A 14,427-nucleotide genomic window follows, 5' to 3' on the forward strand; every position below is an offset into this window, starting at 1 on the left:
TTCATATACTTTGAAAAGAAACTCAGTTTCTTTTTTAAATTATTTGAAAAAAATTACGTTTTCTAAAGAGTTAAAGAGGCTGAGTTACAAGGTCGACCCTTAAAACGTACAGGGATTAGGAGGCACAGTTGGGGGGCTGTTAAAGAGGCTGAGTCACAAGTTCGAACCTTAAAACGTACAGGGATTAGGAGGCACCCTGTACGACGTGATTTGAGTATTCAGGAATTAAAAGCCTTAACACAAGAATGTTCAAGAGCGGGGGGTTTGGGGGGCGGCAGCCCCCAACTTTAACTCCTGACACGATCAGCTAACAGTTAGTCAAGCAATAATAAGTAATAAACTGTACAAAAACGTGCAGAAATTATTTGAAAAAAACTACGTTTTCTAAAGAGTTAAAGAGGCTGAGTTACAAGGTCGAACCTTAAAACGTACAGGGATTAGGAGGCACAGTTGGGGGCTACCACCCCCCAAACCCCCCGCTTTCGCAGCCTTTAAATATAAAAAAAAATTTCTTTAAACTGAAAGTAAGGAGCGACATTAAAACTTAAAAAGAACAGAAATTATTCCGTATATGAAAGAGGCTGTGCCCTCCTCAACGCCTCGCTCTTTACGCTAAAGTTTTTATTGTTTAAAAAAAGAGTTGTGAGAAAGTCAAACTTTAGCGTAAAGAGCGAGGCGTTGAGGAGGGCACAGCCTCTTTCATATACGGAATAATTTCTGGTCTTTTTAAGTTTTAATGTCGCTCCTTACTTTCAATTTAAAGAAATTTTTTTTTATATTTAAAGGCTGCGAAAGCGGGGGTTTGGGGGGTGGCAGCCCCCCAACTGTGCCTCCTAATCCCTGTACGTTTTAAGGTTCGACCTTGTAACTCAGCCTCTTTAACTCTTTAGAAAACGTAGTTTTTTTCAAATAATATTTGAAAGAAACGATGTAACAATATTTGCTAACAGGGGATCAACTTTAAAGTTAACCAGTAGTGAACGAATTATGGTGGTGTGGTCAACCAGGTCAAAAGCTTTTTTGAAATCAACTAAGACAAGGTTCAGCCAGACATTTGGTTTATCAAGTTTACTTACGATGGTATGCATCAAGTGCACAAGGTAATGGGTGGTGGAAGTTTTCTTTAAGTTACTAAACTGCCGGGTGTCAATACGCGGACAAATTTTATCCTTAAGCCAGTCACAGAGGAAACCTTCATAAAGTTTGGAAAAAACAAAAGTGAGTGTAATGGGGCGAATGTTGGGGAAAGTCAGACTGGTGCATTTTTTAGGGACAGGTGTTATAAAACCTTGTTTCCAGCAACTTGGGAATTTACCAAATTTTGTGATGTGTGATGTGGCATAACTTAAAACCCTTGCCCCGAGGGTTTTGGGGGAGTGTCCTCCTTAAAAACATATTATCTATCAAGAAATTAACTACGCTGAACAAAATGGCTATCTCAAAATTTTGATTGAATATGTTTAGGGGAGTGATGGGAGTGAGGGGGGGATAGTTGCCCTCCAATCACTTTCGACTATTAAAAAGGGCACTAGCCGTTTGAATTTCCAGTCAAATGAGCCTTTTTTGAAGTTTCTACGACAACGCCTTCTATAAAAACCTTATATGCCCCCAGGGAAGAACTTAAAGCCCGTGCCCTGAGGGTTGGGGGGAAGTGTCCTCCTCAAAAAGATATTTTCTTATTTGGAAATCAACTACGCTGAACAAAATGGCTATCTCAAAATTTTGATTGGATGTGTGTGGGGGAATGAGGGGCGTGGGGGGGGGGCTAGTTACCCTACAATCACTTTCGACTGTTAAAAAGGGCACTAACCCTTTAATTCCCAATGGAATGAGCCTTTTTTGAAGTTTCTACAACAACGCCTTCTATTAAAAACCTTATTTGCCTCCAAGGCATAACTTGAAACCGTTGCCCCGAGGGTTGTGGGGGAGTGTCCTCCTCAAAAAGGTATTTTCTATGTGGATATCAACTACGCTGAACAAAATGGCTATCTCAAAATTTTGATTGGATGTGTTGGAGGGAATGATTGGCGTGGGGGGGGGGGGGGCTAGTTGCCCTCCGAACACTTTTGACTATTAAAAAGGGCACTAGCCCTTTTAATTTCCAAACAAATGAGCTTTTTTTGAAGTGTCTCTGACAACGCCTTTTTATACAAAACTGATATGCCCCCAGTGCATAACATAAAACCCTTGCCCCGAGGATTTTGGGGGAGTGCCCTCCTCAAAAAGTTATTTTCTATCCAAAAATCAACTACGCTGAACAAAATGGCTATCTCAAAATTTTGATTGGATGTGTTTGGGGGAATGATGAGCCTGGGGGGGCTAGTTGCCCTCCAATCACTTTCGACTATTAAAAAGGGCACTAGCCACTCCAATTTCCAATCGAATGAGCCCTTTTCGAACTTTCTACGACAACTCCTTCGATGCGAAGTGCCTGGGTATGGAGAAAAAAAAAAAACACATTGTGCCCACATCGTTGTTTACTTAGGCAGCGCTAGCGCGCTGCCTATGATTTGATAGTGTTTTGTTCGTTGTTGTTGCTTGAAATAAATCATATAGCGAAACCTTTTCTGGAAAACTAGACAAGAATCACTCAATCACAAATTAGATTTTTTATTTTCTTTACAAAGCGTGACAATCTATAGGCAGGCATCCGACAAAAGGGCGACACACATTTTTTCCATGTTTTTTCTTTATTTTGCTCTCTTACATTTGGTTCTCTCATAACAGCTTTGTAGTAACAAATATCCAGGGGGGGCATGGCCTCCCTGCCCGCACCCATATTATTTAGGGTAAATTATTTGACAATTTATAGATTATGCAATTTTTTTATTGTTTACACAGGATTTGTCATTAGGAAAGGAAAAAATGTTCGAACCTGGTTGTGTCACAAAATAGTAAGGGTCTAAATGTGAAACTTCATTGGATGCTTAGGGGCATTGCGAACTAAACAAAAATCCACTGTTTGCCTCCTGGTTATATGAAGGAGAAATAAAATTTGAACATTACTTATTTAGAGGAAGAAACGTAAGGATGATTGATAAAATATTGACAATAAAGAATATCGTTATTTTTGGCAAATTACTTGGCAATTTAAACTTATGCAATTTTTTGATTGTTTACACACAGGATTTATCACTAAGAAAGGAGGAAATGTTTCAAACCACATGTGTTCCAAAAGACTAAGGGTGTCAATGCGAAACGCTAGTGAATGTTGAAGGGTATTTCTTAACTAAATCAAAGGGCACTATGGACAAATGGCTTATAAAAAAGGCGTATCTGTAATATATTAAGAATAGCTAGGGGCTTCATCTGTAGACTTTCAGGCCGCCTACTGTTGCTACTTTAGCAACGACTGCGACCAGTCATTAATTTGACTGCAACTATTTACGACTATAACCACTTGTAATTTTGATTGCTTTAAAGTAATTTTAGAAAGGTTTTTTTTTACCAACACCAGAGCATATAATTTGGATGTGGGTTGTTAAAATTTTCTATCAGAAATAGCCTTAGAAGAGCCGAGGTTATTAAGGTGAAAATTTCAGGGCCTTTTTGAAAGGTATGTCGGAAAGTAATTGAGGAGAAGGGGGCTAAATAGCAGACAACTAAAATTCATATATCTGTCATGCATCGCCTCTAACAGACCCCAGGGCAAGAATGAAAAATTAGGGAATTTATCGATTTTTTCCAAGTAGTATTTATGATTCAGAAGGGGGGGGAGATGGCTATAACCCGGGTTAACAAAAAAAAAGAATAAATATAGTACGGGAAAACTTAATGACGTTTTGACCATTTTCAACAAAATGGCTAATTTTGATAAAATATGTTTGGAAGAAGGGTTGTGAAAACAGGCTTGGGAGGTAAATCGATTTGTATCAATCCCTTTGATTCTTATAAAAAGCGCTAAAACTTTCAGCTGAATGAGCACCTTCCAAAGTTTCTATGACAATTCCTTCCGTGTCAAGAAGATTAATAAATTCAAACTTCATTGCTCTTTACTTAAATTGCGTTTCATAAATTTTTATTGAAAACCGCCAACAATATCTTCATTTCAACACAAAACTTTAAGAGGGCTAATAAAATTGTGGTAAAATAATTTGTTCTGGTATACAAAAACTGACCACAGTGAGTGGAAAGAAATAACACACCCTATAGCCGCACAGTATCTGAACCCCAGCTGCACAGTCGCAAGTACAGAGAACACATTCTCCACACTACAAATTTTTATTTGATTTTCTTAATCTTAGATTTAATGTTTTACATTGAACAAACTACTTTGTTAGTGCGTTACTTTTTATAAACAATTGAGTCTAAAGGCATTACATATTTTGGTGTTTGATAATAAAGTTAAAAACTATCGATATTCTTAAAAAATATCCATGAAAATATCATAAAAAAAAGTTTTAATGTTGCTCCTTAATTTCAGTTGAAAAAACTTGATTTTTAATTGAATTTCTGATTGTTTTTTTTTTAAAACGCCAGGATACCTGGCCCCCTCCACGAAAAAATCCCCCTTCCCACAAAAATATCCTCTGGGCAATTCAATCCTGGCGAAAATTTGCCCCGAACAATTACCCTTAACATCTCCACGCCTAAAATTGAATCGGCAAAGAAGAAGCAAGACATAAAGGAATTTTGTGTAGGAATTCTAGCAAATTCACCAAGTGTAAAATTTCCCCTGAAAAGTTCACCCCCCCCTCCCCTGGAAACTTCCCTCTCCATGGAAAATTCTCCCCGTGTAAAATCCTCCCAGCAGACAATTCATATCCACCCAACCCGAAAAATTTATGCATATTCCCAAAAACATAAAAAGCAATGGATAAATTTTATAACTTAAAAACATTTCCCAAGGGGCTGAAGGAGGCCTTTTTATTTCTAAAGACATAGTTATTGGGCCTTTCAACTATGCTGAAGAAAAAATCCATCTCAAAATTTTGATCAGACGATTTTGGAAAAAGGTTACATGGGAGGGGGACTAGTTGCCCTCCAATTGTTTTTGTTGCTTAAAAAGGGCACTAGAATCTTTTATTTCCATTAGAATGAACCCTCTCTCGACGGTCTGTGCCCACTGGATCAATACGATCACCCATGGAAAAAAAAACAAAAAACAAGTAAACACGCATGGATCTTTCTTCTAGCAAAATTACGAAATTCCACATTTTTGCAGATATGAGCTTGATATCTCTACAACAGGGATCTTTAATACGCTGAATCTGATGGTGTGTGATTTTTACTAAAACTCTATAACTTCGAGGGAGTTTTCCACCTTTTTTTGAAAACCAGACAAATTTTCCCTGGCTCTCAGCTTTTGATGGGTCAAACTAAACTTAATGAAACTTATATATTTGGAATCAGCATAATAAGCCAATTCTTTTGATATATCAATTGGTATCAAAATTCAGTTTTTTAGAGTTTCGGTTACTATTGAGCCGGGTCGCTCCGTACTTACAGTTAATTACCGTGAACTGTTTGAATACTCACAAAATCCAAACAGAGATCATTGAACTATTGGTCGTTTTTTCTGCGTTACCAAAACTACTGTATTCATAAAACTTTACAGTTTCATGAAATATAATTAAACAAATAGAAAAGGATTTTCAACTAAAGTAAGAAGCAAGTTTAAAAGTTAAAGCCCATATAAATACTTTGTATATAAGCGGGACTGCCGGCTTCTCAACACCTTGCTTGTTAAACAAACGTATTTTTAGTGCTTTGAAAAATATTATCTTTCCAATTGCAAATTTTCTTCAAAATTTCGAAAAAAGACCAAAATTCACAACAAAGAGCAAGGAGGTGAGGAGGAACCCGTCCGCTTCATATAAAGAAAAATCTTTTCGAATATGTTTCAAATCTATTTCTTGCTTTCAGTCGAAACGCTCTTTTTTTTTATCTAACTTCCGATTGTTTTCCAAATCATACCCAGGCCTAACCAAGATATAATTTGAGGTACCTCTTCCTTAAATCCCTGGTTAATTGTTTTTAAAATGTGTAAATCCATAATTGTACGTGTACTAGTACCATCCGACGTTTAAATTTTCAATTTTAATTTTGGATTAAATTTGCATATAGGCTACTAAAAGAATTTGCAATGAATAGTAATTTTTGTAAGAAGTCCTCGTTAATGTTACTACAAAATAATTTCGGTTGGAAGAACAGAAGTATCATTATTTGTGTGGATGGAAATTCTGTGAGAATTTTGATCTTCTACATAACTAAAGCCGTCACAACCTCTAAAATAGGATTTTCTTATCGGTAAATACATTACCTAGATTTTTTTAAATACATTCAAGTACTTCATAGAACTAGAAAAAGAAAATACCTCAATTTAAAATTGCTGAAAACTAAGTTCCTTGCAGTATTTGCAACCCCAAAGAAATTTCCTGGCGGGGCTGATGATGAACTGCCTTGCTATCCACCTCTGTGCTGGTAGAAATAGGAATGCAAAATTTTTGCTGTATAGTAAAACAATTTAATTAAGTCCTACTCCTCCTGCCTCTTTATACATTTATTTGAAGCTTCATGAAGAGTCAACAGTTTGTCCACCAAAATGTTTATTTTAAGGAATCCACCCTGCCACTGCCTTAATACCGACTCACCCCCCTCCTTATAGCTGATACACAAGTACAGATTGCCAAACGCGGAGCCACATTTACTGACAACTAACGCATCTCAAATGGGTTGGATTCTGTACCGCCACCATGGGGCGTTGCTTCTTCTATAACTGGAAGACCTAAAACAGTTTGATTCATACATTTAAATCCCGTAGCATCTCATAATGTGAAATTGACTGCGAGTTTATCCTCTTTGGGGTAAAGTTTTACTCTTGTGCTCTAAAACAGCACGAAAACAAAACTTTCCTATGGTCCAATCTGATGTATGGTCACTTTAAAAGGAAATTTAAATTTACGCTTGAAAGAGATCCCTCTCAATTATTTTGGACCATTGGTTTGATAAAATCTCCCCTCGGAAAAAAAAAAACAAATAAATATACATTGAAGATGTTTCTTTTGGAAAAAAAATCCAAAATTCCAAATTTTGAAGATTGGACCTTGAAACCTCTATGGTAGGGTTATCTGATATTATGTATCTAATAAATAGCTTTTAAATAAGATCCATTGCTTTTTTTTTGAGGGGGGGGGTTCTTTTTTCAAAAATCAGGTCAATTTTCTCAGACTGTTGGTTTTGGGTGGGTTACAATATAATGAATGAATTCTAAATATTTAGAATTAGCATAAAAGCCAATACTGCCGGGGTAGCAATTCTCACGAGAATTAAATTTCTTGTTTCGGTGAATATTGGTCCAAATCACTCTACATCCAGTTTTTTTTCAAAAAATTTTTTATAAGATTATATTTTTACGAATTTTTTTTTTTTTAAATTGTTCATTTTTTTTTTAGTTTAATAGTACAATGAAAATAAATAGTGTACACTTTACACCCTACTAATACGTTCGAATTTTTTTTTTCTTTCGATGTTCTGTTTTATTTTTATTAATTTATGAATGTATAACGGATTTAAGTTATAGGGAAAGAATTGTCCTGCTATGAAAGATGGCTGTTATAAAATAAAAAAGTGGTATCTTTGCAGGCAGGATGATTTTTGAGTATCTCTACTCCTTGTGTAAAGTATTATAAGGCGTAGGAAATTGAATAAAGGCAAGTCTAGAACTGTTATAATCTACAAAAGCAATCTTTCTGTAATTTTGGTTTGAGTTTGATTTTCTTTTAAAATTAAATACGTAATAATTAAATATATTATTGATTAAACAAATTGATCCTTTTGCCAGGAATCCTTGCGGTTTAAAATTCACTGTATTTTGTTTCAGTTGGCAGGCAATCTTATTGCTCTTTTTATCTGAGAGTTCTTTTCTAAAAGTATTTAAAAATAAGCTTAATGCTACAAAAACAAAATCCTGAAATATATTCCATGTCACCCAACCACCACTGATATTTTGGCGTCTGCCACCCTCCCCCCGAAAATTTTCCGCCGGCGCTCTTGTATTTAACACAGCACGGTTGGTGAACTAACTAGGCCAAGTTCTTCTTTAATTGCCTTTCTCTTCTTTCAAAATCTTTGACAGCAGCCTAATTTGACGGAGCATTTCCATTTGCATAATATGTTGTAACATTCACTTATCATGCCAGCCGATACAAGTTGAAACCCTGACTGTATATCATCTGAAGACTGGTATTTATGCCCGCCTATTGAAACTAAATATGCAACAGTTCAGGAGTTTCTAATATAAAACTGATGGTAACAACTTTTAGTAGAAACAAATAAACTTATGGAAATGCCTTTTTTGAATTAATTAGGAAAAAACACTAAAAGTCAAGTTATTCCTTTCAAAATCCTCTACAAGTCCATGTTTATTTTATTATACTTGTATTTGCCGTTCTTTTAGACAAGTTGAAATGGAATTTGCACGAAAAAGCCTAATTTAGAAAGCCCAGAAAAAAAAATTAGCAAACTCAGATTATGTTGCTAGATCAGGGAAACAGATAGAAACCAAAATTGATGCCTTTATGCGTCTGGTGTCGCCTGAAAAGCTAAAAATATTTAACATGGAAGAGATAGCCCGGAATTTTTCTATTCCGTTCCCCCTTAAAAAAAACTTTTTCCACAAAACAAGTTTTTCAAAGAACAGTAAAGAGCTCCATTGAACAAAAAATGAGCAAAGATAAAATCAAATAATCTACCAATCGTGAAACTACCACAAATCAGCATCAATAAATAAATGAAACCCAAAACGAACAGAAATTACAATAAATAACTGAGTCAAACTCAAAACGAGCAGAAATTAACATAAGTTGGGCTCAAAACCCCTAAGCCTGCCCAAGGCCAGAACATAATTTGCACTTTACTGAAAAAAATACAAATGAATGTGCATTGTCAGCTTAATATACATATAATGATGTTTAATAATCAAAATGTTAATATTATTTGATTTATTAAAGTTATAAAAGTAAATACCTTTAGCACTCTTTTTAAATAGGTATTCAAATGAGTTCTTCTTTTTAACTGTTGTAGGAACACCTCAAAAACTTTGCTTTATGATTTAAATACGATAAATGACCATGAAGATAGGATATTTGTTTCAAAAAATCATTATTACGAGCCCCGAAGGACTAAATTCGGACTTTGGAGTAAAAAATATCATAAAAAAACGAAATTTGGCAAAAAATGCCAAAACGAGAAAGAAAAAGAAAAATCAGAATGAATAATCATTCGTAAGTCAATAATTTAGCTGTAAAATGTCATTTAAAAAGTTAAAAAGATAAAAATTGCTCAAACTAAACAAAAATAAATAAATACATATTAAAAAAAATAAAAAGGACATTAAAAAAAGGGGGGACTAAAAGAAGCGAAAAATGAATTCCCATAGTAACGTCACTTGCACCTTTCAACTTGAAAAAAAATTCCACGTCTTAACATATTCTATGTTACTTTAGGTCTAATGTTAAAAATATAACATACGTGAATAGTTTTATTATTCCCTCCAATATCTGTAAACGATGCTGTCGAAATCACTGGTGTGAAACCTCCACCCTTCCTTGTTTTGACTGTCTTCTTCTTCTGGTCATTCTGCTGAGCTTCTGATTCCAGCAAACTATGTGGCCTTTTCTGTCCTACTTTAACTTCAGCTCGCTTAGCGACAATCGTTTTTCTGGAAGTTTCTATACTCGGAGTCACTGGAGCGGAGTCGAAGGTAGGGTCTATGATCATTATTTCATCCAGCTCTGACTCTTCTTCTACCCTATGGAAGAGGAGATAGGTTGATAGTATTCATACCCGCCGTGGAAAAAACGGGGTAGCATAGTAACAATACTACTTGGCAGTTTTTCATGGCTTAGTGAAGCTTGTTGGCAGATTTGGCAGCTTTTTGAATTCTGTCGAATTCTGCTACTCGCAGCTTTGGAACTTTTTCCATACCTGATTCAAACCGTAGAATGATACTTATCTCAATTAAAGCTATTTTAAGCTCTCCTTTTCTTGTGGGTAGAATACCTATCTAAAGGGAACGTAGCATCTACCAATGGGTAAAAAACATTGTTTTGACTTAGAATAAAGATAGTTGGACTAACAGACTACTAAAATCTGCAGTCCATCACTGATCGTGTTCCATGTTCGACAGAAAGTTAATAAAACATAGTAAAAATGAAATTTTTCGTTCCAGGTTCGGTATGCCAATTAACATACCGAAAATGAACTGCGTATCAAATTTTTTTGAATACAGTTAACTAGCCTCTTTAATGCATTAGCTTCTGCATAGTGATCATCAACTTGGGAAAAATGGCGGCAAATAACCAATCTCATGAGAATTAATGAATATAGAGGCATCAATAGTCAATTTTTCATACTTAAATGATTCATAAATTAATAATTATTATAATGCGTATTAAGGCATTAGTTAAAAAGCGTTCCACGTTCACATTAATTTTTAAATATATGCGAATTAAGTTACAATTTGCACCTGGAACCCACTTATTGTAAAGTCCACGCATCGGTCTTCTTTTTGTTTGGATTGTTATGGAGATGCTTTCGCATGATTTCATCCCCTGAATTAAATTACAGACCCTGTAACGGGTAACTGCAGCTGAATTCGAGTTTCATATTATCAAGCAGAAGTTAATCCCACTGTGCCATAATAGGATAGTTTTGAAAATCCACAATTTCTATTCAAACAGCATCCATATCTAATTTCTTATTAGATATGAATTTTAATTCGGTCCAAAAACACTGAAAACATGGCATTTTGCTGGAAAAGCTCAAATACAAAAAAAATATACCTTCCAGTTGCAGGTACCACGCTGATAAGATACTGCTGATGAAAGGTACCATACCGGTATTGAGTACACTATCTTGTAGCTAGACTTCAGAAGAGAGAATTATGATTCTTTTACAGTGCACCCCTTAAACCTTTCTCGCTAGCATAGCTTTATGGTGCGTTACGTAACATTACACTTTTACGTATGTTACGTAACGGTTACGTAACATTCCATCGCACAACATTTCCTTCAAAGAGCCTGCTTTTGTCGCGGCAATTAAGCGAGTGCTGGAAGATTTAGATGAACTGTCGCTGAAACAGCTAATCCACATGTGCACTAAAACAGGACATTGTGGCAAGTCCCGAACATTTAAAGTTTACTTTCAGGTTCGAACTGATCTTGATACGTTTCTGAAAGCATCTATGAAAGTGGGATATGAACGCCTTCCGGTTGAAGAGTTCGTGTTCCTACCACGTCGCTGCTTCAATTGTCATGCGATTGGTCACCTCGCCGTGAATTGTTAGAACAGTGCACTGTGTTCACAAATCGACACCTGATACTCCATGCTAAAAAAGTGCCTTTTGCGTTTGTTGCAACACCAGTGGTCATACCTGTTATATTGTAAAGTGCCCAAAAAACCGCGAAACTTAAGGCCGTGGACTTATTTTTACTTTCGTGGACCATAAATGGATAAATAAACTGTCTTAGCTTCCAAGCCTCAAATGCAGTTATTACGTGATTTTACCTCAGAAACATTTTGTTACTAAACATGCTATCAACATACTTACACTTGATGGCATGACGTCGTACTCCGTGCCTGCTAGAAAGCTGAATAACAGAGGCAGACCCTCTGGTGGACTTGTTACTTCCGTTAAATCGGCTCTCCGTTCTAGCTTGTTCGACCTAAATGATCATTACTTAGCTGTGAGAGTGGACTTCCGTGTTTATATTAGTGTGTATCTACCCACTGATTACTCCAACGATCAGTCAGAGCGATTATTCACTTTATCCTGCGAAAAGTTAGGTTCTTGTGTAGAAAAAAAATCGGAGTCTAGGTCTCAACCAGATTCTCAGGCGTCTCCACGTACTAGTTAAGGGTTTATTTAATGATTTTTTGTGTGTATTAGATAGAATATCCAATTTTACATATATTCACACGTTTTCACGAACCTCTAGCTTGGACCACGTTGCTGTACCTTCAAATCTGACTGCCGATACATTTAACGTTATATATGATTATCAGCTGTCTGACAACTTACCTATAATTTGCTCTATTGGTGTGCCATCTTAGGTTTTTCAAAGTAGTCCACTAGCACGTAATTCCTCAGCACGGCAGTATCGTCGTGATTGGTCAAAGATTGACCAAACTCAGTTCCTCAAGTCGATTATCTCGATTCTAAGTAAAATTAATGTCCCATTTCACCTCCTCCAAAAGTCTTTTCAGTTGTCTAAGAATGAAGTCCTGATTTGCATTGATATATATTGTGCTGAAATATGTTATGCCCTCCACTTTGCAGAAAAACAAGCTGTCCCAATGCAACGTGTCTTCAAAGGAATCGTTCCTGGATGGTCGACAAATCCAGAGCTGTTTACTTAATGTGGGCAAGCAAATTTTTGGTTTTCTATATGGAAAGATTATGGGCGTCCTAGTACCGAGCATTAGAATGACATACGGATCTCTAAAAAGTGGAAGTTTTCTAAAATTCTTATTCAGCGTCATCGAGACCTTATTAATAGCTATTCTGCCCATGCAGAACAAGATCAAAATATGGTATTTAAATTTGTCTCCTCCTCAGCACCCCCTTCTATGTCACCGTCCTCAGATGACATTCCAGAAGCTGAATCGTATGCATATAATGAATCTGAGTTCTCTGCCCCTGATCCCATCCTAGAGCAATCTTATGAGGTAGCTCTGGGTCAGTTTCCGGTTGCTCAACCCGATGAAGATTTTGTGGTATGTACCCGTTCTGTCAAAGATGCCATCCAAAAATTTAAATGGAAACCTTTCAACTGGTATTGACCAAGATAGTGCTATTGATTTGAAATACGGGAGAAGACTTCTTACGGAACATCTGTCTCTGCTTAAGCAGATGATTTTCACTCAGGGTATCGTTCCTTCTTCTTTTTGTATCGGAGATCTGACTCCCATCTCTAAAAAAGGGAAATCTGAGGTCCATTGTACATCATTCCGCCCTATTACTGTAGCTACATCCCTTTGCAAGCTCTTTGAGTCATTATTTATTAGAGAACTTGAAAGTCTACTATACCCCTCCACACCAGTTCGGATTCAAGCGAGGTACCGGGTGTGTTGACGCTTTAACCGCTGTTGCAAATGCCCTGATTGATGCGGAATCTTCTGGAGAAAGCCTTTTTTGGGGGGACATGATATTAGACGTGCATTCGACTCTCTTATCCACGCAGCAACGCTTCTGAAAGCTGGTAAACGTGGATTGAATCTGCCCATTATTTGTTCTATTCGGATTTATATTCAGGACTTCATATCCACCTAAAACTACCCCAGATAAAGGAATTCCCCCGATTCCACGTAGAAAACTTATCACAGTCAAGAAAGGGGCCCATCAAGGCGCTGTCACCTCTCCCGACCTCTTTAATAACCATGTTGTGGAAGCACAAGACTCGTGCCCTCCTTCACTGATTTTGTCTTCTGTAAAATTTCCTTGGTATTCTATGCTGATGATATCCTAAATCTTAGTCGAACTCTTCAACGTATCATCGAAATTTTTTGGAATTCTTGAGGCAGAATATCAGAAAGTTGGGCTTGAATTTAACTCCTCCAAATCTGATATTGTCCTATTTAACTGGAAAACAAATTCCTCTGCTCCTTCCATCACGCTTGGATCTAGCTCTGTTCAACCTATAGATCACCTTATGTATTTAGGTCTGCCCATTGCTTCTTCTATCCAACTTACCCGAAAGCTTATTCTTGAACAAATCAGACGTAGAATCTCAGCAACTTACGCTTCCATTGTATCTTGTAAACTTCGATTCAACCGACATCTTCTAGCAAATCTATATAATGCTGTTGGCCTTCCCCATATTCTCTACACCGCACTCTTCTGGAAACTCCTAACTAAAAGAGACAAGAGTGAAATCTGATCCATGTTCTTTCGTTTTGCCAAGTATCTGCTTCATCTGCCTCCGTGGTATAGAAATTCGATCACAATCGCGAAATTAAAGGTTGCTGACCCAGAGGCTGCCGTCGCTAGACGGATAGCAAAACATAATCAAAAAATTGACGGGAATTGAAATGATTGGTCCCACATTCTTATGCAGTGATGCATTGTCTTTTTTTTTCCTAGGTTCCGTCTTGTTGTCGTTAGGTTTTACAATAGTTTTTGATAATAATAATAATCTAATTTTTGTATAATTGTTTAAAGTTACTGTTCTGCGGCATATACAGTAGGTCGCGCCATTTAGAAGATTTTTTTTGCACACATATTAATGGAACTTAGATGGTGCTATTATCGTTTCTTAAATTAACGCTTTCGGCTCCCACCTTGGACCCGAAAATCGTTTCTGTTTATTTGCTGACTCATGTACTGCCGTTTTTAACAAGTATTGTGAATTGTAACGATTAGTTTGTCACATGAATGGAGCCATATCTTGCAGTGGTAAGATAATGTGCACATTAGATAGTAAATGT

The 14,427-nt window shown here is 36.5% G+C and overlaps 1 protein-coding gene across 1 annotated transcript in view; it reads right to left on the reverse strand.

The window, feature by feature from the left end:
• smid (nuclear valosin-containing protein-like smid) overlaps positions 1-14,427 on the reverse strand; it is a 115,020-nt gene that overhangs the window by 54,434 nt on the left and 46,159 nt on the right. The window contains exon 4 of the mRNA XM_089098767.1: positions 9,472-9,751. Within this exon, the coding sequence (XP_088954893.1) occupies positions 9,472-9,751 (280 nt within the window). The remainder of the gene's footprint in view (positions 1-9,471; positions 9,752-14,427) is intronic.

This window comes from Artemia sp. Qi Xiang Cuo, chromosome 13 (assembly GCF_049724085.1).
Source record: "Artemia sp. Qi Xiang Cuo chromosome 13, ASM4972408v1, whole genome shotgun sequence".
In the NCBI taxonomy this organism is placed as follows: Eukaryota; Metazoa; Arthropoda; class Branchiopoda; order Anostraca; family Artemiidae; genus Artemia; species Artemia sp. Qi Xiang Cuo.